This window comes from Heteronotia binoei, chromosome 9 (assembly GCF_032191835.1).
Source record: "Heteronotia binoei isolate CCM8104 ecotype False Entrance Well chromosome 9, APGP_CSIRO_Hbin_v1, whole genome shotgun sequence".
NCBI classification, from domain to species: Eukaryota; Metazoa; Chordata; class Lepidosauria; order Squamata; family Gekkonidae; genus Heteronotia; species Heteronotia binoei.
The window spans coordinates 24299057-24324202 of record NC_083231.1 but is presented as its reverse complement, the minus strand read 5'-3'; the positions used below and the strand labels follow the sequence as shown (position 1 = coordinate 24324202).

The 25146-nt window shown below is 42.2% G+C and overlaps 1 protein-coding gene across 3 annotated transcripts in view; it reads right to left on the bottom strand.

Annotated features, from left to right (window-relative positions):
* GABRG1 (gamma-aminobutyric acid type A receptor subunit gamma1) overlaps window positions 1-25146 on the bottom strand; it is a 137687-nt gene that overhangs the window by 47059 nt on the left and 65482 nt on the right. For all 3 annotated transcript variants that reach the window (XM_060246307.1, XM_060246305.1, XM_060246306.1), the window contains exon 3: window positions 19500-19567. In XM_060246307.1, coding sequence (XP_060102290.1) covers window positions 19500-19502 — 3 coding nt within the window. In that variant the 5' untranslated portion in view covers window positions 19503-19567. The remainder of the gene's footprint in view (window positions 1-19499; window positions 19568-25146) is intronic.

Below are 25146 nucleotides of genomic sequence, written 5' to 3'. Positions count from 1 at the left end.
TAGATAGATAGATAGATAGATAGATAGATAGATAGATAGATAGATAGATAGATAGATAGATAGAAACAGTTTCTTTATTCCTTAATGGGCCATTAAACTTTACAAATTGGACTCTTCATCTTGGGTGAGGGAGCCTCCACTGTTCAGTAACTGAGTTTCTATTAATTTTACTCTCATGACAAAGGAGATTTATTCAGCTAAATAAATTAGTATGTTGTCCAGAATAAATAAACGCAGTTGCAGCCTTTTTAGAAATGACTTTGATAAATGATATAATATTCAGATACTATATGAATACAAAGCAAATCTTATTTTAGTAGTGAAGTCATACCAAATGTATTATGGGTACAGTATAGTGTGATGGCAAGTACAGCATCTGTACTCCAATTCCCACAAGGTTTCATTGAACCTAGTTTCTATTATTTGTTCCTCCTCCCCATAAACACCACACTCCTGTATTTCATCAGAGGAAGACACCTTGCTCAACAGAAAAGAATAACTGGATCAAGTCCACAGTGTGAAGGCCCGTTTCAGGAAATGAGAGATCCATGAGTATCTCCCATGTTTGTTTCCAGTCCTCCACATCAACTCCCAAAGCTTTCTACTAAGTAAGACCATCTCCATCAGTTCTGACAACTCTGAATGGCAGTAGCTCTCCAGGGTCCTAGGCAGAGGTCTTTCACATCACCTTTTACTTGATCCTTTTAACTGGAGAAACTGGGGGGGTTGAACCTGGGATCTTCTCAATGGAAAGCAGATGCTGTACAACTGAACCACAGCCCCTCCCAGCTCTCCATGGTTTGAGTCATGCAGGTTACTCATGCTATGAAACATAAGGGACTGCCATAGGAGGAGAATGCTGAACTGAGATATGGAAGCTATACAATGTCCCTCACCTGCATATGCAAATAGGCAGGGCAAGGGAGAACATAAGAAGGAACATTTCTTCAGCTCAGTGAGAATCCTCCATGTATGAATATTGTATTCACTTGTGAATACTGTATTGTACACACACACACATATATGTGAGTAATACTGTTGTCTTGATTTACTGATAATAGGCACTTCAAATATAGTGAGAAGGTATGTATGGAACAAGAGAAGGCATAGTAAAATGTGCATTAAAAAGATTTGCATTATATCCACATCCATATTTAGAGTTTTCCCCATGAACTCAGTGTGTGTAAAGTACCATCAAATCACAGCCAAATTATGGTGACACTGTAGAGTTTTCAAGGCATGAGATGCTCAGAGGTGGTTTGCCGTTCCCTTCCTCTCGTACACTCTACCAGGGCTTGTTTTGTAGAAAAAGACCAGCAAGAACTCATTTGAATATTAGGCCACACTCCCCGATGTCACTATTGTTTTGCACAGGGCTTTTCTGTACAAAAAGCCCAGCAGGGACTCATTTGCATATCAGGCTACACCCCCTGACACCAGGCCAGCCGGAACTGTGTTCCTGCTCAAAAAAAGTCCTGCACTCTACACACACTATCCAAGTACCATTCTCTCTGACACAGTCACTACATCATATTACCAGAACTGATCTACCTATTACACAGGTGGTTGATTGTACTGGCAGAATTCTGGAGAGTAGAACTACAAGTGGGTGCAGGGATAATACATTTGAACGTTCCCCTGCTTGAATCTCATACATACAATAGACTAATATATAATGAAAAAGGATTTAGCAGTGCCTTTTATCTGATATAGCTTACCACATAATGGGAGAATGGAAGTTTTTCACATGGTGAAAGTTTCCAAAATATGACGCCATATTTGTAGTTAGAAATGGCCCAGCCAGTATTATCCCAGTCACTCTTCTCATTCTTCATAATACATATTTAAAATATGTATATCCTGTCTTTTGCATTATCTAAGTCTACATGGCAGGTAACAAGCTACCCGATTATCACAGATCGTAACAGAAACCTACAGATATCCACAAAAATATCAAAATAAATTATGGCAGAGTATGTCAGCAAAATAACCCGATAAAGTAGATCAGTCCAGAATCAGAGAGCACTGACAAGAGATAAATCTAATTCCACCTAACTAAAAACAAAAACAAAGCCCAAGCCTCCTTGAAAAAGCACTGCTTTAGCTTGCTGCTTAGAAACAGAAATGTCATCAGGAAAGAATCAAAGTCAATTTCCCTGAGGGGAGAGGTCCAAAATCATGTAGATGGGTTCTTAGACTAACAGCAGACTACTGATAATGCTCTTTCTCCCAACCAATACACTGATTTAAACAAAGCAAAGCAAAACAAAAACTTCTGAGCAATCTGAAGGTTCATAAATCATTCCATAATGTCTTGGCAGCAGAATCAATGGCTAACTAAAGAGGCTAACTAAAGCGAGAACTATTCAGACAAAAGTTAGAGGTTTCAAACAATGCAGCCAGTGTCATTCTCAGGATTCCCCATCAATATTATTTGATTTTTCAGTGAGTAGCTTTGAAAATTATTTTTGAGGGGGGCAGTTTTTAATTGTCTATGCTTTTATTACCTTTGTTTCCGTGCAACTGCACAGAGTTTGAGTTGGTTATCTGAAACAGTATGGTTTTGAAGTTAGATATATAGATAAATGGGAAAATACAAGTGAAGATTTACCACATGGTCATGCTGTCAATGTGGAAACTATTCATCTGTAAGTGCCCACTGATACAACAAGGAACAGTCTAACACAGATCTACACTCAATGAGAACTCCAGGGAAAGAGTTTCCTCATGAAATTGCCTTCACCACAAAGGCAGATACCACAGAGATAAGCTTCCTATATGGATGTTTTCCCTCTGTAGTAAGTAGAACAGCTAAGCAACACTTTCATTTTTTTGCCTTCTCACATGTATGTAACTGAAAAGTGCCCTTAGAAGTCCAGTGGGGTCACTTTTAATGAGGCACTTTCTAAAAATGAAGGAATTGGTTAAAAAAAACAAGTTCAAAGTGATGGATGAGAAGATTCTCCTCCTCCCCAAGATGCTTGGAGCTTGAAGCCAAGATAATAGAAGCTCAGACAGAATGCTTATTACAGACCAGGAAAGGTACAAACAAGACGATGCCAGTGCAGTTAACAAGCAGAGTCAAGGAACTACAAAAAGCACAAAAGATTCTTTTAGAAAATGGAAGCCTTGGTCAAGTAAGAATTTTTTTTTAAAGGAGCACAAGACTCTGAAAGCATTCATATAAGTCAACAATGAGGCAATCAAAATAAAAAAAGAATCTGAGAAGTCTACTGCTAAGAACATGAAGACAATTGATTGGATCCTATAAACTGAAAGCAGAAGCTACTCACAAAGGTGGCTCTTTCCCCTTGCCTTTTCCTTCCTCCAGTAGCCCACTAAGATGTATAAAACTCAGTTCTGTGGTTCAAGGGAACCTCAATGCATGGAGGACAGTAAAGACTAGTAATTGCACAGCATCAACCCTACTCTTTCTGGTCCAAACAGAAAACGTGATCCATCAAGTCTCCCCATGGAAGAGGTAGGTAAAGATGCTTCAACCCCCCCCCCCCCCCAATTTCACTTCCTCGGAGCATCCTCCACTATGCCTAGGGTTGCCAACTTCCAGGTGTGGACTGAAGGTCTCCCAGAAATTATGACTGATCTCCAGACTATACATATCATTTTTTCCAGGAGAAAATGGCTGCCTTAGAGGTTGGAATCAATGGCATTGCACCCTGCTGAGGCCCCTCCCCAAGCTGCACCTCCAAATTTCCACAATTTCCCGAACCTAGACTTGACTACCCTATCTATGTCTCACAGAATACTGTCCACTAAATTTTCCAGGGGTCTTGGAGAGCTGAGGGAGGAAGGAAGGTGAGGAAAAACCTCCATAAGCACAACATATATACCATATGTAGGATCCAACCCTATGAAAACGCATAATGAACTAATAGAGGTGAAAAGAGACAGTTCTGGAACTGACAATTCAAAATTCATCAACCACTACAAATGGATTTCATACACACAAGTATTCTTCAAAAAACGTGTCGGTGAAGTTGATGTTCTAACAAAAATTGCAACTTGTCTTTAATTTTTTTTTCCTTACTAGATTGGAAAGCAGCCAGCGTAATAATATTTAGAAAGACAGTTGGTGGAAGCCCAGAAACAGCAGGCAAAGCAGGAAGGGCTTTAATGTTTACTACCGAATAAAGCAAAGAGTCCCGTAACGCAGAGTGGTAAAGCTGCACTACTGCAGTCCGAGCTCTCTGCTCATGACCTGAGTTCGATCCCAGTAGAAGCTGGGTTCAAGTAGCTGGCTCAAGGCTGTCTCAGCCTTCCACATCCTTCCGAGGTTGGTAAAATGAGTACCCAGCTTGCTGGGGGGAAAGTGTAGATGACTGAGGAAGGCAATGACAAACCACCCCATAAAAGTCTGCCATGAAAATGCTGTGATGCGACGTCACCCCAGAGTCAGAAACGACTGGTGCTTGCACAGGGGACTACTTTTATCTTTTTACTGGAAAAAGCATTGTAAACAAAAAATAGTGATTATCGTTGATGAAAGAATTTAAGTAAGTCAGTATTAACAAGGATCTGAGAAATCCATGGAACTACAGATAGAATTGGATGGGTAGGGCAATGCTATTTTTGTATCTTCAGTTCAAAGGTATATAATCAAAGAATTTTATTTTTTCCAATATAATTTTTATTATTTTAACAAGCATTACAATAAATACTATATTGGTTGCAGTTTGCAGTCAAAATTGTAACTAGCAAACAATGAGAGTAATTGCAGTATTTACAGTTGCTTTTTCTTTTTGGAACAGTATTAAGCTTCTGTTAAGAAGTTATAAATAGAAAACATGAGTATAGTGTTTACAAATATTTAAGAACTAAAAAATTAAAAGAAAAATAATACAGTTGTTGACTTTGGTATAGTTATAAACTTGCAAAGATAATGCCACCCTTATATAACATATTATCACATAAATCTTGGTCTCTCTGCATTATACATATTTAAATATGTTTTTAAAAATATCATGCTATACAAAAAATAAGATAACATCTATTACAACTAATATCTCATTATGGGCAGTGTTTACCAAAGCTGTAGATCTGTTACCACTTGTGGTATTTCATTCTGGTCTTGCAGATATTCAAGTATTGGGTTCCATATTGTAAAGAAATCAGAGTACTCTGATTGTGGTTGAGATTGAGTTTTAATGTTGTCTATTATTTTCGCCATTATGTATAAATGCCATAGCTTAGAGTGCCGTAAGTTTATATCTGGTGGTTTTTCCAACTTCCATCTCTATTGACAATTTCGCGGCATGTAATAAAAAAGCAATTCTTTTGTTCACATGAGGGGGTATTTTAAGTCCAGTCCTGAAATTTAGTAAGGTGTGTTCAGACGTAAGAGGGATGAGTGTTCCTGTGATTTGTAATCAAATAATCAAATCAAAGATTGAACTTTGAGACAGCCAAATATGCTGACGATCCAGGACAGTGAAAATTCAAGGAATCTGGAGACCTCTGGAAAAACCTCTTCATAAGTCGGCAAGAAAATTTCAAAAGGAGCCCCAAATACTGCGTTAGATTCAACCAGCTTTCCCACTAGTAAACAGGGAGATGGGGTCCCTTTGACTATGGAAGCTTTGCTAGAGATCATGGGGTGTTCATGGGCAACATACATGAGGTACAGGATATGAGGTATGTAAAGAAGGGGGCTGACTGAAATGAGCAAAACCCTGGGCTGGTTTCAATACATTATGCTGCAATTTGGCTGTCCACAGGGCTGAGTATAAAATACTCAGTACTGAGACAATATGCACCCTCCTGGCACACTTGGCACCCTCACTGCTTCTGCCCACAACCAAGGGCAGAGAATAGCCCCAACTACCAGACAGAGGCCTACCTGCTCCTGCCCCTCTCCCAGTCTGCCAATAAATTTGATGAGGGGCATTGGAGTTCCCGCCATACAAAGATGACGGTGATTGAACTAGTGAGGTCACTGAAACTCATAATTATCCAGCTCGGATTATGATTTTGCATAGCTCGTAAAGTTCAAAGGAATTATGGTTGTGACAAACAGCTCAATGAAAATGTCAAGTGAATGTGCAGCGATGGTTAAAAAGAGAAAGTTCACATTGGGAATTACTATAAAAGGGAGTGAAAACAAAACTGCCGGCATTAGAATGCTGACATACCGTATGATCTGTTAAGCATTTAACAAATTTTGGTGGAAGCACTTCAGCTGCAGCATTTCCTTGAAAAGGTGACAGTTACTCATGCTCTGATCACCTCCACCTTAAATTATTTACATGTTTTATATGCGCACCAGCTACATGGGGCCGTTCATGCTTAAATAACTACAGGAGCTGCCAGATTTTTCTAGGAACAATCCATGAAGCTGGTGGTTACTCTGAAAGCCCTAAAACTCTGTAATGGGAATATTTAAATGCCATGTGAGCCTGCCCACCAATTAAGATAGCCAAAGACCTTGCTTTGTTTACTACCACATTCAGCTCCTCCCCACTTGCCAGCTGCAGTGCCATTGAGGGCTCTAGCTCCTCCTTGTATGGCCGACTACCCACTGGCTGGTACTGCAGTCCCCTTGGTCCTCCAAGATCAGGGCCGGCTCTGTCACTAGGCAAACTAGGTGATTGCCTAGGGTGCCAGCCTTCTGGGGGGCACCAATTGGGTGCCCCCCATGTGACTCAGTAATGTTAGCAGTGGGGGGAGGAGGCTTCAGAAGTTAGCCTTGCCTAGGGTGCCAGACAGTCTAGGGCCGGCCCTGTCCTAAATGGCAGTGGTGGTAGCTCCAGCTTCCTCTTCAACACACTTCTTGGTCATGGGGAAGTTCCTGTACTTGTGTAGACAGTGTACCCCTTGGGTGGGAGTGATTTAGCCCCTCTCCTTATTTTTAGTTTCTATTTTATTTCTGCAAACATGGGGGGGGGCGGGTTTCCCCCAAGTGCGCAGTAGAACAACCCCTATCTGAACCTGCTCCTATTTTCTGAGTCTATCAATCATCATAGGGAGGGGGCAGGTATAGAATGAGATATAGAATAGAAACCCATTCCCAGCATTCCATCATGCTGTAGCGTGACTGAGAAACAGAATTTAGCAGATACGTAAAGGTACTGGGGGAGATCATCCAGAGATATGGGTTGAGTATTCACCAATACACAAAGAACACTGTTTCACATTTCCAGCAGATTTCATGAAAACCATGAACAAGTGCATTGAGGCAGTTTTGGGGTGGATGAGGGCTAAAACTAAAACCTTATCCTGACCAAACAGAGGTGCTACTGGAGGGGGAGGGGAGTTTGACCCAGACACTTAGATATCTCCTGTTCCAGGTGGAATTGCAGTCCCTTAAAGGAGCAGGCTCATAGTTTGGAGAAGTTTCTAGACCTGGGCCTCCTGTTGAATAAACAGGGGGCAGTAGTGCCCAGGGTACCTTTTCCTAACTTCAGCCAGTAAACGAACAGTGGTCCTTCCTGGGCAGGAAAGATCTTGCCACTGTGGTCCATACCATGGTAACATCTAGATTAGATTACCACAATGCACACTTACACTGGGCTGCTTTTCAATATTGTGTGGAAACTACAGTTGCTACAGAATGCTGTGGCCAGAATGTTGGCTGGAGTGGGTTACAGGGACCAAACCTCCTTGTTTCATCTATGCTGACTCTCAACTTGTTTCCAGGCCCAATCAAAAGTGATGGTATTGACCTTTAAAACATTACAGTTTGGGGTCTGAATACCTTAAGGACCACCTAATCCCATATAAACCTACTCATTCACTCTAGTCATCTTCATGGCCCTATTTTGCATGCCCCCATCATCTAAAGCTAAGTGGACAGCAAGCCTAGAAAGGACATTTGCAGTTATGGTGCCAAAACTTTGGAACTTCCTACTCAGGGAGAGTTGTTTGCCTTCCTCTATTATTGCCTTCCACTACAAGTGAAGACTTTTTTTGTTTTGTTTGGCTTTCCCTCACTATTGTTTGGCATTCCCCGACTGTTATTTATTTATTTATTTATTTATTTATTACTTTATATTTATATCCCTCCCTCTCCGCAAGCGGACTCAGGGCGGCTTACAATATCATAAAAACAATCAATTTCATAAAACATATAAAACCATAATACATTTATCAGGTTAAAAACTATTACGATATCTCAGTCTAGTCTGGCGGTATTAGGTTCTGACTATGACCACCAGCTTCTGTAGGATGTCCGGTGGCAGCCCATTTTCAGTCAACCAGAAAAGCCTGCCTGAACAGTTCGGTCTTACAGGCCCTGCGGAACGCCGACAAATCCCGCAGGGCCCTTATAGCTTCTGGGAGGGTGTTCCAGAGTTCTGGTGCTGCCACCGAGAAGGCCCTAGATCTTGTTGCGGATAACCTGGCTTCTTTTGGGCCAGGGGCGGACAGCAGATTTTTTGTCCCTGATCGCAGTGCTCTCTGGGGGATATATGGGGAAAGGCGGTCCCGTAGATAGGCAGGTCCCTGACCATAAAGGGCTTTAAAGGTTAATACCAACACCTTGAAGCGAACTCGGAACACAACAGGCAACCAGTGCAGCTCTCTCAGCACTGGCCGAATGTGCTCCCGTCGTGGTAGCCCCATTAACAGCCGTGCCGCAGCGTTCTGCACTAGTTGTAGTCTCCGGGTTAGCGTCAGGGGTAGCCCCATGTAGAGAGCATTACAGTGATCTATTCTTGAGGTGACCGTAGCATGGATTACCGTCGCTAGGTCGCTGCGGTCCAGGTAAGGGGCCAGCTGCCGTGCTTGCCGAAGATGGAAAAAGGCAGATCTAACAGTGGCTGCCACCTGAGCCTCCATTGTAAGGGAGGACTCAAGGAGCACGCCTAAGCTCTTGACCTTGGGGACCGGTATTAGTGGCACCCCGTCAAGGGCCGGCAGCTGGATCTCTCTCCCCGGACCGCCCCGACCCAGGTAGAGAACCTCCGTCTTCGTCGGATTCAATTTCAGCCGACTCAGTTTGAGCCAGAAGGCTCTCCTCCCTGGTTGTGTTATTATATATATTTGTGTGTTTATGCTTTACTTGAATTGTGTATATATTTTATATACACTTATAAGCTGTTTTAATATCTTGATGTTTTAATGTTGAAAAGTTTTACTGCTTTGATGTTTGCTGCCTTGGCGATCCTTGTTTGGGTAGAAAGGTAACACATTTTAAACAAATAAATTCAGAATGGGACTATGCAAGCAGAAGGTTGGGCAACACAGGAACATCCTCAATAGTTGGGGGTCAGGACTTTTTTTGTAGCAGGAACTCTTTTGCATATTAGGCCACACATCGCTGATGTAGCCAATCCTCTAAGAACTTACAGGGCTCTTAGTACAGACCTACTGTAAGCTCCAGGAGGACTGGCTACATCAGGGGTATGTGGCCTAATATGCAAAGGAGCTCCTGTTACAAAAAAAGCCCTGATTGGGGTCACCTAAAATGGGAATCAGCAGTCTTAGTTCATTGCTCTGATGTCCCCAAATGCACCCCTTATTTCCACCCATCTAAAGGAATTGTTCAACCAGTTACTCACATGGAGCAAAACCAAGTCCTGAGCCTGAAGCCTTCCAATGAAGGTAAAAACCTACTCTTCCCCCTTGATGGTGGATGGCCCAGCCCACACAGACAGACAGCCTGCAGAGCAGCAAAATTCCTATCTATACAGAAAGGCCAAAAGAACTGCGCCACCCAGAAATCCTCACAATATACAAGCCTTTATGGCCATTGTGCTAGCAGAAATAAGCAAACATCCTGTGCTAGAATTGAGCCATGCTATGCTTTTCATATAACCAGTCAGAGCTTTTTAAAAGATCTCAATGGGAATGTTTGATTTTTCAGTACCTGTACCTCACAGTGTGATGTATCAGCACTGAAAAGGATGCAGGTCATGAACTAAGTATTAAGCCACAAAACAAAACCCAATGCCTTCGTTGAGTGACAGCACTGGATTTTACTACATCTGAAGCCCCCTTCTTGACTCACACATGACACAAGCACTTGGATCTGTGGTGAAAAGACACTTCACCCCAGGCATTTGTGCATGAATTTACCACTCTGCAAAATGAATGTGAGAAAATACACCCTGTAAGAGGATAGACACAAGTTTGTCTTTACAGGCAGTTCAGTCAAAATAACATTTTTTTTTCCCTTTTGAGTTTCAGTCACCAAGGTAACAGGGTGATAATTTTTATGCTAATAGATAGAGCCCAAAAGACAAGAGGGTCCTGGGCAGGTATACCGACAGACAAATATATAGGCCAAATAATACTTTTAGTCAACTTAAACATTAATAAAAAATTGCTCTGACTTGGACAGCCCAGGCAAGCCTGATCTCATCAGATTATAGAAGCTAAGAAGGGCCAACTCCAGGGTCTAGCAGCTTGAGATCTGGGTCAGGAGAATAAATGCCATATTCCCATAGGGGAAACAGGTGATCGTAGCGTCCATTCTGCTGCTGGGTTTATGAAAATCATTAATCACTCCAGTCTATGTGGGAGTAGCCCCAAAGGGTAGGGAAATCATGCATTTGTCAAGGCCTCTATAGTAGCCGCAAACCTAATACCCTAAATGGCATTGGCAGTCCCATGTTGAACGATACACAATACAGTCAGAGGCAGGTTGAGAGGATACCTTGCTTGTATAATCTGCTTCTCCTAGGTTAAGAGGGCTTACCCACCACAGGTAACTTCCCACAAGGCCCCCACAAAACCCTAAAGCGCATGGGTTGTAACAGCTAACAAACAACTTGTGATATCCTGCAGTGATGTAATATGATCTTTATGCCAGGTTAAATTTAGGGTTCATGCTATAAAGAGATGTCTAATTTAGGAAGTGATAAGTAACTGAGATCTACAAGTACCTCATGTTGTGATTATCATGTGCAGGCCTCATTAGGTATAAATTACAATGACCTTCAGTTGTACCACAGCCACCTACAGAACAAGGATGTTTTACATTTCTGTCACATTTGGTAATGAAGTTCATATGAACCTTGCTTAACAAGATTTTTTTTAAAAAACGAAATGTTTTCTCTGAAGATCTTAAAAGCAATAGGTGGACATGCACCAAAGGTGAAGATCATTTATGAGGCCAGTGTGTCCAACAATAATCTCCATGTTACTCTACCGGTTAACTTCATTGCCACCTGGATTTATTTGCCATGGGATATGAAATGGATCAGCTGAGGGAAACCAAAATGTGGATCCTGTGATGTCATTCCACCCATACACATACGTGACGCTTCCTTATAGTGAATCAGACCCTTGGTTTATCAGGGCAAGTATTGTCTTCTCAATGGCTCTCCAGGGTCTCAGGCAGAGGTCTTTCACATCACCTACTTCCTGGTTCTTTTAACTGCAGATGCTGGGGAGTGAACTTGGGACCCTCTACATGCTAAACAGATGTTTTCCCCCTGAGCCACAGCCCCACCCACTTGGGCTTCTGTCACTGCACTTTATTTCCAAAACTATGCAAGAGCCTTAGTGGCTCATAGGACTGTTATGCCCACAGAACCAATTATACAAGTGGAAGCTCTGCCCTTGAACCAACCTTAAGGGCAACAACTTGCAAGGTCTGCAGTGGTCCCGCTAACGATCACTGATTCTCATGCTGCTCAGCAACAGTCATTGATACCAGCATTTATGGTACGCTCACGGGTTGAGAGTAACACATAGCAACCAGTGAGGCAATTCAAAGTGGGAATAGGGAGCCCGGTGAACAAGAGAGCCCAGGGCTCATTCATGCAACTTGCATATATAAATATTACAACAGCAATTTTGTCCTGGGCCAAATGGTGTGTTTATGTGTTTTGGGAGATACTGAAGATAGAACAGAACACAGCCTAATGGCTATTTCTAAGCAAATTCTTTTTTGTAACTTCCAGTGATGGAGCATCACACTTGTGCAAACAATAGCAGTGCGATAAGTGCTTCTTCTTGTGTAACGATGGAGAATGAAAAAAATTATTAACTCATTAAATGTTCTGCACATGCCTCCATGCCTGAGGCTTTAAAGAATAATTCAGCGTTATTTAAGAGATACTGTTCATATGTATTACTTGTTACCTAGGAGCTGAGCACATTGATCGGGACGACCGCAGACTTTGCTGTGAAGTATTCTTAGATAATAGGAATGAGCAGATAACTTCAACACTAATTGACAATTATCTTGCGGCTACCTTATGCCTTGGGATCAGCTCTGTTGTGTGCTGGCAAAAAAAAGGGAAATTTTGGAAGGCACATCATATGTTTTTCTTGAGCAAAATGAGTTAATCTTCTGAGATCTGCACCACTTTTATTACATGTGTTCAATACCGAAGAAACCATATGTGGTGGGGATGTCTCGGAGCTATAAAATATCGGGAAATGGTTTTAATTATGTTAACGAAAAGTATAGAGCACAGTGTTATAGACATGCCTGAATTTTGTCTGCTGAATTATGTACCTCCTATTCAAAAGAAGTTCAGAATGTTTTCTTTGAATGTTATACCAGCTATTTATTAGTGCTTGTCAAAGTTCAGAGGAGAAGGTTAGAATTCTGATATGTAAAGCCTTTTTGGGGAACATTTTCATTTCTGATCAAAATTGTCACCTTTACAAAAAAAAAATCCAAGATTTTACAAATATTAATGTCATTTTTACACAAATTTTAGTCTGCAGGAAGCAGATAATTTCAGTATATCTTCATGTAGAGATCATATCTGTATTTTCTTCCTTTTGTCGCTTGGAAAAGTACTAGTGTTACTACTTTTTTATTTTCCTATAATGTTGACATGTAAGTTTTATAAAAGTAAAAATTTGAAAAATACAGAAGAACCTCAGACACTGACATTATGAGTTCGGTATTTCCAGAAATGCCGAATCCTCAAATATAGATAAAATTTTGTCAGAGAAACACTTCTTAAGCATTCCTAATAATTTTGTCTTAATTTGGTGATGTGTAACAGGAGAATATAAGAGCCCCGTGGTGCAGAGTGGTAAAGCTGCAGTACTGCAGTTGGAGCCCTCTGCTCACGACCTGAGTTCAATCCCAGTGGAAGCTGGTTCAGGTAGCCGGCTTGAGGCTGACTCAGCCTTCCATCCTTCCGAGGTCGGTCAAATGAGTACCCAGCTTGCTGGGGGGAAAGTGTAGATGACTGGGGAAAGCAATGGCAAACCACCCCGTAAAAAGTCTGCCGTGAAAACGTTGTGAAAGCAACATCACCCCAGAGTTGGAAATGACTGGTGCTTGCACAGGGTGCAAACCACCCCGTAAAAAGTCTGCCGTGAAAATGTTGTGAAAGCAACGTCACCTCAGAGTTGGAAACGACTGGTGCTTGCACCTTTACCTTTACTTTAACAGGAGAACAGAAGGAAAAGTAAGTTGGATGAAGAAGAAATGCACACATTTTTCAGGAGAAATGTGGGAATGCCAGCTCTGGGTTGGGAAATACCTGGAGATTTTGGAGGTGGAGCCTGAGGAGGGCAGGGTTGGGGCAGTAGAGGGACTTGAGGTACAATGCCCTAGGTCCCTTTCAGACAGCCTTTGTAATCTGTTTTAGTAGATGGTTGCTAAAAGATTTTTCATGTTATTTTCAGGACTTTTTTTGTAGCAGGAACTCGTTTGCATACTAGACCACACCCCCTGATGTAGCCAATCTTCCAAGAGCTTACAGGGCTCTTAGTACAGGGCCTACTGTAAGCTCCACAAGGATTCCTACATTAGGAGTGTGTGGCCTAATATGCAAAGGAGTTCCTGCTACAAAAAAAGCCCTGGTCATTTCAGACACAACCATTCTAGCAACTGGCTGCTAACAGATTTTATATATCTCTTCATACAAAGCCACTTGCATCTGGTTTGCAAAGCATGGTTGAACCATTCTTAAGGTATTTTTATTTAATTTCTATCCCACTCCATTTCCCACAAGCAGGACTCAGGGCTGCGCACAACATGTATACATACATCAATGCATAAAATAAAATACATAAAATAAATATACATCAGTACATAATAAAACTGCTTACATTTATGTAAACTGCTTTCTTCTGTTTTCACCTCTTCTTCGTGCTTCTGAAGTGTTGTAGTGTGTTGTTTAAAACAGGGGTGTCAAACATACAGCCCACAGGCCGAACCAGCCCATCCAGGGCTCTTGTCTGGCCCATGAACAGTTGCTAATTACCTTTATTGCCAGATGACAGAGGCTGTGCATTATGTCCCTGTCTACTGCCCCAGTGCTATGAGTAATGGATGTTGGAAATGACAGGGTAGGCATCGGAGAGCTACTTTAAGGAAATACTGTAAGGGTGTTAATCATAGAATCATAAGATCATAGAGTTGGAAGGGTCCAACCTCCATGTTTTAAGCATCTTTGTATTTTGAGTAAAAATTTGAGTTAATTGGGTTTATAAATTTTATATCTCCAGTGTGACATTCTATGTCACATAGGGCCCAGCCTGACAAAGTGACATTCATGTTGGATCTGGCCCTCATAACAAATGAATTTGGCACCTCTGTTTTAAAATGTCTGAAGCACGCCTAATAGCACCACACTTCTTTCTTTCTCTTTTTTACCACACAATCTTCCTCAAACATTTTTAATGTTCTAAGCTGAGCGCTGTAACGCTAGACCAGTGTAGCACTTCAGTGTTACAGCGGCACTACTTAGATGCCTTGGCACCACTGAAATACATCGAGAAGTGTCACACTGGAAGCGCTATAGCACTCAACTTACAGAACATGCTTATAGCACCATATTGTTTATAGCACCATATTGTTAAATGTTAATTTTAATAATCTGTAATTGTTTTAACCATGATTTTATAAGTATAACTGATGTATAATGTTATTTTATGTTGTGAGCCGCCCTGAGCCTGCCTTGGCGGGGAGGGCGGGATAGAAATAAAAAATTATTATTATTATTATTATTATAACATTCCAAAAAAATCTGAGGAAGATCGTGTGGCAAAAAAGCATGACATTGTTTGAAATGGCCAGATCACTTCAGAGATAGCTCATTAATGGAATAACATTCACTGTATGAAACTTCTGCCCTGTATTGCTTTACCTAGAACCAGGCCAACAATGGATAACATCCTGTTTAGAATGGTAATGTGAAAGGGGCCATAGAGTCCATCTTTCAAAATGGCCATTTTCTCCATGTGAACTTATCTCAGGAAGTTGGCAACGCTAATGCTAGTGTGGTGTAGTGTAATGGTTAGAGTGTCAGACTCTGGGAGATCCAAGTTTGAATTCTGCATCTGCCATGGAAGCTCATTGAGTGACCTCAAGCTAGTCACTCTCTTTATCTATTTTGCCTTACAGGGTGGTTATGAGGATAAAATGCAGGGAGAATGTTGTTACCTACTTTGGGCCTTCACTGGGGAGCAAAGCAGGGAGGAGGAGGAAGAAGAAGAAGAAAATTGGATTTATATCCCGCCCTATACCCTGAATCTCAGAGCATTCACAATCTCCTTTACCTTCCCCCCCACAACAGACACCTTGTGAGGTAGGTGGGGGCTAAGAGAGCTCTTACAGCAGCTGCTCTTCCAAGGACAGCTCTGCCAGAGCTATGGCTGACCCAAGGCCATTCCAGCAGCTGCAAGTGGAGGAGTGGGGAATAAAACCCGGTTCTCCCAGATAACAGTCCGTGCACTTAACCACCACACCAAACTGGTAAACAGAATGCCTCTAAAATAGTAGTTTTTTCACTAGCAATACTTGATGCCCAGTGCACAAAATCTAACACAAAAAGAATGTCTACAGAATTTCAGGTATTTCATTTTCTCCTTACCTGCTGCTACTCTTGCTTAAAACATCAAAGACTTTGAAAAGCATCCAAGACAAAGCTGTAGAATTCAATGACAACAGATCCCTGCTGCGATCCAGGCACCTGGAGTGCAAAAGAAAAAGCCAGAGGACACCAGGCCCTCTGAACAGGATGTTGTACAGAAACTGAAATAGAAGATATAAGGGTTCCTGCACAAAGTATGGCAAAGATCAGTCAGCTCTTGTCTTGCAACTGTTTCTGCCCAAGCCTCCTAATTCCCTTCAAAACACTTTGAGGCGACAATTATTATCCTGGGTGTAGCCACCTGGCCCAGTAATGGAGAGATTCTGCTCTGACATATTTCCTTTCAAGAAGTAGGAAGTTCTTATGTGTGAGGATCTACAAAGGAGAGAGAGTGTGGCACCAAAAAGAAGAAGATGAAGAAGAAATTGGATTTATATCCCACCTCCACTTCAAATTTCAGAATCTCAGAGCAGCTCACAATCTCCTTTATCTTCCTCCCCCACAACAGACACCCTGTGAGGTGGGTGGGGCTGAGAGGACTCTCACAGCAGCTGCCCTTTCAAGGACAACCTCTGCCAGAGCTATGGCTGACCCAAGGCCATTCCAGCAGGTGCAAGTGGAGGAGTGGGGAATCAAACCTGGTTCTCCCAGATAAGAGTCCGCACACTTAAAGAAGGAAAACACACAGTCCTCAACAATATAACTGATACAAGAAAAGCACTGGCATAGTAGAGTGGGGGGAAATATTCAGCAGGGTCAAAAGCAGAACATGTTGAGGGTGTCTTGGGCAGAGAGAGGAAGTGTAAAAGGAAGTGTGCAAAGCAGATTTAAAGTTATGGAGGGTGACGAGGTTGAAAAGTAATAGAACGACTGGGCAAAAATCCAACAATGAATCTTTAATTAAGTAATATTTTCTGGTAATTTTTGAAGCAATTAATCTCTTAGCACTAACTATTCCACTTATGGCAAAAAGTGTTATGTGAAATTACCAAAATATTTAAATAAACAAGACTCTTACCTGGGAAATTATCATCTGCTTTGAATATTTCAAAAACATAAGCTGTGAACTGTGTTGCTTGACACAAGTCCCTGAACATTAACACAATCACCTTGATAAATAATTATACAGCCCAGGATATGAAAACGTACTCAATGAATATTCACAAAACGTTCCCGGTATATAGATAAGTGGGGGAAAGAGAAGAGACAGAGATGCTGAACTCCTTGTGGAAATCAATCCCGTTGGTAAGAGTACTTTTCTGACTTGTATTGGTTTTATTGATTTTTAAATTGCTAACCTTGCAATGCAAATGGACCTTTCTTGAGGAGACTTACATGGATACTGCCCACTAACGGGGACTTATGTGTGTGTGGGCAGGGGGAGGGGGGAGAGAGCAGCTAACTCTCTGTCTGATGGGATCAAGGGCATTCCTCCTCATCCATAGTATTCCCCGTTCCCATTCTTGCATTGTCTGTACAACTGCATGGTCAGGAGCACTGAGAAATTAAAAATAGGATTTGCCAGAAAGTTTTCCTGCACAAATGAATGGCTGAGCGATGCGCTGATGTAATAGTATGCGGACTCAAGTGAGAACTGAATACGGGTTCCTGCCTGGCTCATTGGAGCTAGACGGCCAGAGCTTGGGGACTTGGGAACAATGGGCAGCAGGATCCAAAACCCTGCTGCCCTGCTCCAATCACGGGCCCCCTACTGGTTTGAATGGACCAATCAAACATTTGCGTGGGAACTCGGGTGTGTATATAGTTGGCCCTGTGGCCTAGTTCAGCAATCTTATGCTCAGCCTTACTATGTAATCAATAAAGAGTTGATGTTTCACTACCACCTTGTCTCATCGATCCAAAGAACCCGCTATATTATAGCTAAGGAGAAGGACCCCCATAGAAAGTCTGTCTTCCCACCACCCTTGATCCCCCAACTCTAAAGGAATTCGACAAAAGAAGCTAGGATATTGTGAAAGGTCTTGCAGATTAGGCAAAAAATGCAGAACACCTTCTCAGTATGGTCCCAGCCAATCTATAGGACAAATGCAAGGTTTGCCACAAGTACTAATTTCTAATACTTATAGTGCTGCCTATGATCATAAAAAGGTGCCTCCTTATACAAACTTAAAGCATATGTAAAACTGAGTTAGGATCAGTGATTTTTTGTTGTTAAAGGAAAGGTTCCAGTATTTGTATATAAAGTTACAATGATTTCCTCCAGTTCCCCCCTCCCTCAGGACTTGGGAGAGCCCCTCAAAAAACTGTTAGTACTCAGTAGCGATGAGTACCACCACCACCACAAAAAAAAAGCCCTGTTTAGGATTACATAAACCTGCCAAGGCTGGATGTGAACTTTGGCTTGGGAAATTCCTTGAGATTGGAAGGCTGGGGAGGGAGCTCTCTGGGGACATGACATCTCTCTATGATTTGTTTCTGCTAGACTGGATAGTATACCACAGAGTCTGCCCTTCAACACTGTTGCTTCCTCCAGTGGCAATGACCCCTGTAGTCTGGAGATCACTCGTAGTTCTGGAAGGACTCCAGGCTTCCAAGGCTGGTAAACCTACTACTAAGTGGTACCAATTGATCTGCATAGCCTCATATATTCTATTGTGAATGACAGCAGCTCTCAAATTTCTCAGCAGGATTTATTTTGAACTCTGCTGCCTGAGAATCCTTTCAAGCAGAGGTGCTGGGGATTGAACCTGGAATTTTGGGCAAACTTTGTGCTCATCTCGTGAGACATGGGTCCTCAGCCATATTAAAGGTTTAGTAGAATTACTGAACAGACAAGGGAGAATATGGGTACGCAGCTGACCAAGAGCTGGGTGAAATAGAGATGGAACCCTGTCCGGTGATCCTGTATTATACAGCAAGAACCATTCCTTTAGTAAAACTTTACCCCCACAGCATAAAATTATTTAAGCGTCATAATTTTACTTAACTGACTTTAAAAATGTACTTCCTGAATCACAATCAGTTTGAGTAGTGTTTAGTTTTAATTTGCCAAGCAGTTTTTTCCAGATTGTAAAGAGCAGGCCTCAGATTCAGCAGGAGCTCACAGGAGCGCAGCTCCTAAAGCTTTCTGAAGGTTCCCCCTCCTCCCCACCTACCTTGTACATTGAATAGAAGGTGCAGCTGCATAACAATCCCTGGATTAGGATAGTGGGCAGCCAGTCAGCCATCAGGAGCTTTGCCACACCTCCAGCAGCCTTCATTAACCCCTGGAGAAGCCCACGCCACCCTTTCTCCACGTATGTGATTTTGGACAGCAAGTGGCTTTTGACTGGGGGGGAGGGCAGCAGCAAGGAGAGCCCCAGGTGTGCAAGGCCTGCTTGGGCTGGCTGGAACTTTAGCCAGCCCAAGCAGGCCTCGCTCACCTAGGGCTCTCCTTTCTTGTGTCAGGTTCCTTTGCTAATGAGTTATGCTAACGAGCTCCACCACCTATTTTTCTACAAAACGACCCCTGGTAAAGAGGATAAAAAATTGAAAGCATTAGTTTGAATAATGTAGGTTTCCTTCAAAATTTTAGTTCATCTTTTACTCTTCTATTTTTGTTAGATCTTCTGTGATAATACAGTACTTTTTAACAGAATAATTGATGATGCAGCTACCTCGTTCAAAGTAAAACTATTTTTTAAGTGCAAGGTTATGTCATCTCTTGATAATGTCAATGTCACACTTCAAGTCAGCATAGAAAAATCCAAACAAATCTTACCTTGAGGTTGTATTACAATCTGAACTTACCATATTAATTGGATCAACCGGGCCAATGCTGTTAACATAGACATCTGTTTCAATTACTGTGGTTGTCACTAAACAAAACACAAGAACCACAATCATTTTCAGTGCACAGTTCAGTGTCTCCTATATTGTCTATGAACGTTAAGATTTGTGAATCGATAAAAAATGAATGACACAATCAATCCCCTCTTCTGTATACACCAGTGAGTACAAGTTGCCTTGCTAAGAAGTTGCTATAACCATTCTATGGGGCTCATTTTACCCAACATTTGACTGTGCTGACCCTTTGCCAAGCACCATTTTAATTCATTTGGCTATCTTCCATAATGGGTAGATGAGTGGCACATCTCAACTACCATTCTAATGCACATGATACTCCCAAATGCAAGACTCCCAACCTTACTAACTGTGAACGCTTTTGAATTGTTGAGAATGGGTAGTGGACACCACCACAAAACGGGCTGCCAAGGGGTACACAGACAATCACAAAATACTGGGAGGTTCCAAGTCAAACTTCTTGCTATGATGGAGGCAGGCAGCTATTTTCCGAATGGATGCTTCTACAGACCTCAAAGTGATGGCTCCTGTGCTGTTCTGAAACATCTTTTGCTCTAGTCAGACAGAGGAAAGTCAAGATTGGCTATTTGTCTGGGTAAAAAGGAAGCGGGCACAAGCAAACATACCCAATAAGCAACACTGCCCATGGGTGCCACTGTCAGAATGCAACACAAGAACTCTGAGTATCAGGGAACTTTTGTGCATCTGTGAAACTTGCAGGGTCTCACATTTTCAAATATAGTCAGGCTTATGTAGTGTATCTGGGACAGCAGAGGAAGACCCACGTAGGTTTGGCGAGGAAGAGGGCTCTATGTACTGCCTCTGGGATCCAGTGGGAAAGGACTGGATCACTGCCTACATTTTTTGATTTAGTAACAAGAAATGTTTGTAATGAAGGTATCATTAAAGAGACCCGTGGTGCAGAGTGTTAAAGCTGCAGTACTGCAGTTTGCTCACGACCTGAGCTCGATCCCAGCAAAAGCTGGTTCAGGTAGCCAGCTCAAGGTTGACTCAGCCTTCCATCCTTCCGAGGTCAGTCAAATGAGTCCCCAGCTTGCTGGGGGAAAGTGCAGATGACTGGGGAAGGCAATGGCAAACCACCCTGTAAAAAGTCTGCCACAAAAACGTGAAAGCAACGTCACCCCAGAGTTGGAAACGACTGGTGCTTGCACAGGGGACTACCTTTACCTTTTCTAAATGTTGTTGGTGTCTGGAATTGAAACTGAAACCTAGAATTAGCAAAAAGTGGGGTTGAAGGGGATTTGTTCTCTTGCAGAGAGATAACATCTGGATTGAGTTTTGAGAGTATATTATCTTCCTTTTATAACAAACCCGTGTACGTTATACGAAACAACTTTTATATTATTATATTAATATATTTAATATTATTACATTAATATCTAGAACAAACATGGCTTTTTTATTTCACATAGGAAGTTATTTATCAACATAGATAAAATTGAAACATGGATTAAGCATGGCTTGAAAGAGAGGGCAAAAGTAAAAAGACTTTAGAAACAGGAGGAATGGAGCACGGGAGCTGATTAAGGCTAGAAATAGCAAACGAGAAAAACTAATCAAATGCAGCACTAAACAAACAATTTATCACAGTTAAATAAAAAACTATTTTTTCTCCTCTTAATATATTCTTAGTAAAGATATGTAGAGGAAAGTCACTGGCTTCTTCAACCCCTCCTAATCACATCTAGGCCATAGCATGTCAGATTTATTAACACCTCTAGCTGATGAAACCTTAATCAATACACCATTTTTTAAAGTATAAAATCAATATGAACAGTGATTCCAAAGTTAAATATTACATTTGGTTTGAAGCAGCACTAGAAAACGTGTTGAAACGTATTCTTCATCCCAATGTATTTGCACTCTCGATGTTTCCCCCCCATGTCCCCTTCCACTGGGGAATCCTTTATTTATTTGAAAACATTTCTGTCTCACTCTCAGCTCAGGTGCTCCTGAGGCAACATATGGGCTTTAAAAACACAATATGTATACCACCACTATAAAATACAACCCAACAGAAACTAGGAAGGCAAAAATCAACTAAAAATCAAAGCCAAGAGTAGCAATGCAAGAGCAATTCTTAGGTAAGAATCTTAACAGCAAGCCATCAACAGAATTTCCAATCAGCCGTCAGCAAGGGCTCTTAAAAACTGGCAAGTTATTTTACTTGTTAACTCTACTGGAGATATCACCAGGCTAATCTCCTTTGGGAATGTAGTTTACAGTGGAAGTGCAGTGATGGACGGAAGTTAAGCTAATGCAATGGAATGCGGGGCTGAACTCCCCATTCAAATTTCAAGGGAAAGGGAAAGGAGGGACAAACAGAAAAGGATATTAAACAACATGTACACAACATTACACAACATGCGTTGGACCCAGTCAGCTATCCCCCTCAATTTTACTTAGTTCCCCTCCTTGCTATTCCATATGGCTTTTGTTCGTGCCGGTCCCATGATTACCAGTGCTGAAAGGGTCCCACTCCTCACTTTTTTCTCTAAGGGAAAAGCTGGCTTGATCCAACCAAGCGTACCTAAGATCACGTCTCCTAAGGCAACTGAAGTATCAGGAACTCCAAGGTTTGAATCAGGAACCTAATCCTAGGATTTGGCCCTTCTAAATTACCATGAACTATGTATACTCTGGCCTCGGAGCCCTGTACACCCTTCTCAACAGAACAGAGTACATATGTGCAATGTCCAACCTTGCAATTGACAGGTTGTGTGAAGTTCATGGTGTGCATTAAATCACAGGAACCTGCCCTTGGTCTCTTCAAGCTTTTCCTTGGTTTCATCAAATGGAAGCACCTGTGCCTGCCTGCCGGACTCCACAGCTGGAGAACCCACCATCACGGTCTAGATTTCATATATAGCTATCCATAGTCCCAGCAAACCCTAATGTATAAAAGTTAGCAACTACAATGGCTTCTTTGTGTGGCTCAGTAAATGAAGGAATCACAATGAGAATGCATTAATTCAGATTTCATTACAGATCAGACATAAACATGTCTTGGGTAAAGATGGGTTTGATGTTGCTACTGAAGAAAAAAAATCCAACAAAGGCCCTACCGCAGCTTTCACTTGAATCCATCTATGTACCGAAATAAACAAGGCTTTCTCTCTTTTGAAAGCAGACTTTGTCTCTGGTTTTACATATAAAGCCAATTCAAAGAAAACTGATACAAAGCCAGCTTAATCTTCAGGGGTGTCAAACTCATTTGTTAGGAGGGCCAGATCTAGCATAAATGGGATTTTGTGGGGCCGAGCCATGCATGTCCTAAAACGTAATGCCAGATAGCAGAGATATAGACTTTATAGAGGACACAGGCCGACACAATTAAATATATCAATTTTTAACTTAAAATACAAACAGGCTTAAAGCTCTTGCAATTGTTTTGTTTAAAATGGAAACTATTTTGTTTAAAATGGAAAGGGGGGTAGTGGGATTCTGCAATGCAATTTTAAAAAGAAAACATCAAGAAAAAAGCACAAAGATCACAGCAGAAACTTAAAAAAACTAAAATGCTCTCGTCCTGGGAAAACATATAATAGCAAGCTTCTCTCTCTCCTCCTCCCCCTCTGGCCTACTCAGGTTACCAAGGGCTCTCCAGTGTCATATTCCCCTTTGGCTATGGGTTCCCAAGTTACTCACTAGGCATTAGTTCTCACTCCACTGAGAAGAGACAAAGCTGGCTGAAGGTATCAAGGCTTGGTTTGCAACAACACAATTCCAGGAAGCTTCAGCTGGCCATAGGAACGCTGGGAAGTTCCTCTCCATTGAAACACACAGACAAAGTTGCAAAGAAAACACGGTGTGGATTTTCTGTTCACCTCTGCTTTGTCCAGAAGCCAGAGTGGGAAATCCATTTTGCATTTGCTTTGAAGCTTTGCTTTTAGCTTTAGCCTCTGGAAAGAGAAGGCAGAAGGAGCTGGGAACGTCCTCGCAGCCTTTGGAGCTTCACAGGGTGAGGATGGGGGGAGAAGAGAGCCCCACAGGCCTGATTGAAGCCTTGGGCGGGCCAGTTTGGCCCACAGGTCGCATGTTTGACACCCCTGATTTAGATGTTTTAGATTCCCAGCAGCAGTCTCAGAATGCTGTTAGGAAGGGTGTGGTAGCATTTGCATTTCTGAAATTGTACGAAAGCCCAGCTCCTCTCTCTCCCATAATACTAACACTTGAAGGCCTCTAATGAAGTTAATAGGTAACAGATTCATGACAGAAGTATGTTTTCACTGAACGGGTAATTAAATGGTGGAATTCTGTTTATTTCTAGCATTCTGGGAGTCAGGTGTTCCAGGTCCAGAGACAATGGGATTTTTTTTTTTTGGACACGGACCAGAAGTGCCGTCGGTCACCAGAGGGGAAAGCTAGAAGTCACAAACAGGTGTACAGAGATGGGGGTGGGGGAAGGAAGAAGGGGAAGAGTTAGAGAAAGGAACAAGCCAAGACCTGGGTATTCTTCCAAGAGTGAGGATGGGAAGACTTCCAGCATCACCAGAGGGGAAAGCTAGAAGTCACAAACAGGTGTACAGAGATGGGGGTGGGGGAAGGAAGAAGGGGAAGAGTTAGAGAAAGGAACAAGCCAAGACCTGGGTATTCTTCCAAGAGTGAGGATGGGAAGACTTCCAGCATCACCAGAGGGGAAAGCTAGAAGTCACAAACAGGTGTACAGAGATGGGGGTGGGGGAAGGAAGAAGGGGAAGAGTTAGAGAAAGGAATGAGCCAAGACCTGGGTATTCTTCCAAGGGTGAGGATGGGAAGACTTCCAGCATTCCCTACTAGAGAAGCTGGCAGGAAAGAAAGTGGGGGTGGAGTGCAGGTGGGGAGAAAAGATAAAGAACAAACAGTGAAAGGTGAAGAACACCATAGTAGCTCAGGAACGATTGCAGCAAACAGTGGTGGAATTCACTGCCTGTGGATGTAGCAATGCCTATGCAAAAATAGCTTTAAAAATAGTTTGATGCATCACACCCTCCCACAAAAGTGAGGCAATGTCCCCCACTGTAGATATGACAGTGACTGCCTGCTGTGTGGCAGTTGTGCTAGGAGGAAGGTCAAGCTGAAAGCACTGAGGCGACCAGAGAGGGACAGATGAAGTGCAGAAACTGGTCATGCCGATTTGGCCACATACCAGGTGGCTGGGTTGGTTTTATATATGTTGCTGTGGATTCCCTCACAAAGCTGCATACAAAACACATGTTGTTCAGTTGCACAGTCGAGTCCGACTCTTTGCGACCCCATGGACAAAGTCATGCCAGGCCCTCCTGTCTTTCACCATCCTCCGAAGTCTGCTCAAATTCGCGTTTGTTACATCAGTAATGCTGTCCAGCCATCTCATCTTTTGCGTCTCCTTCTTCTTTTGCCTTCTGTCTTTCCCAGCATCAGGATCTTCTCCAGTGAGTGCTCCCTTCTCATTTGGTGGCCAAAGTATTTGAGCTTCAGCATCTGACCTTCCAGGGAACAGTTTGGGTTGATTTCCCTAAGGACTGACTGATTTGATCTTATTGCAGTCCAAGGGACTCTCAAGATTCTTCTCCAGCACCACATCTCAAAAGTATCTATTCTTCTGCACTCA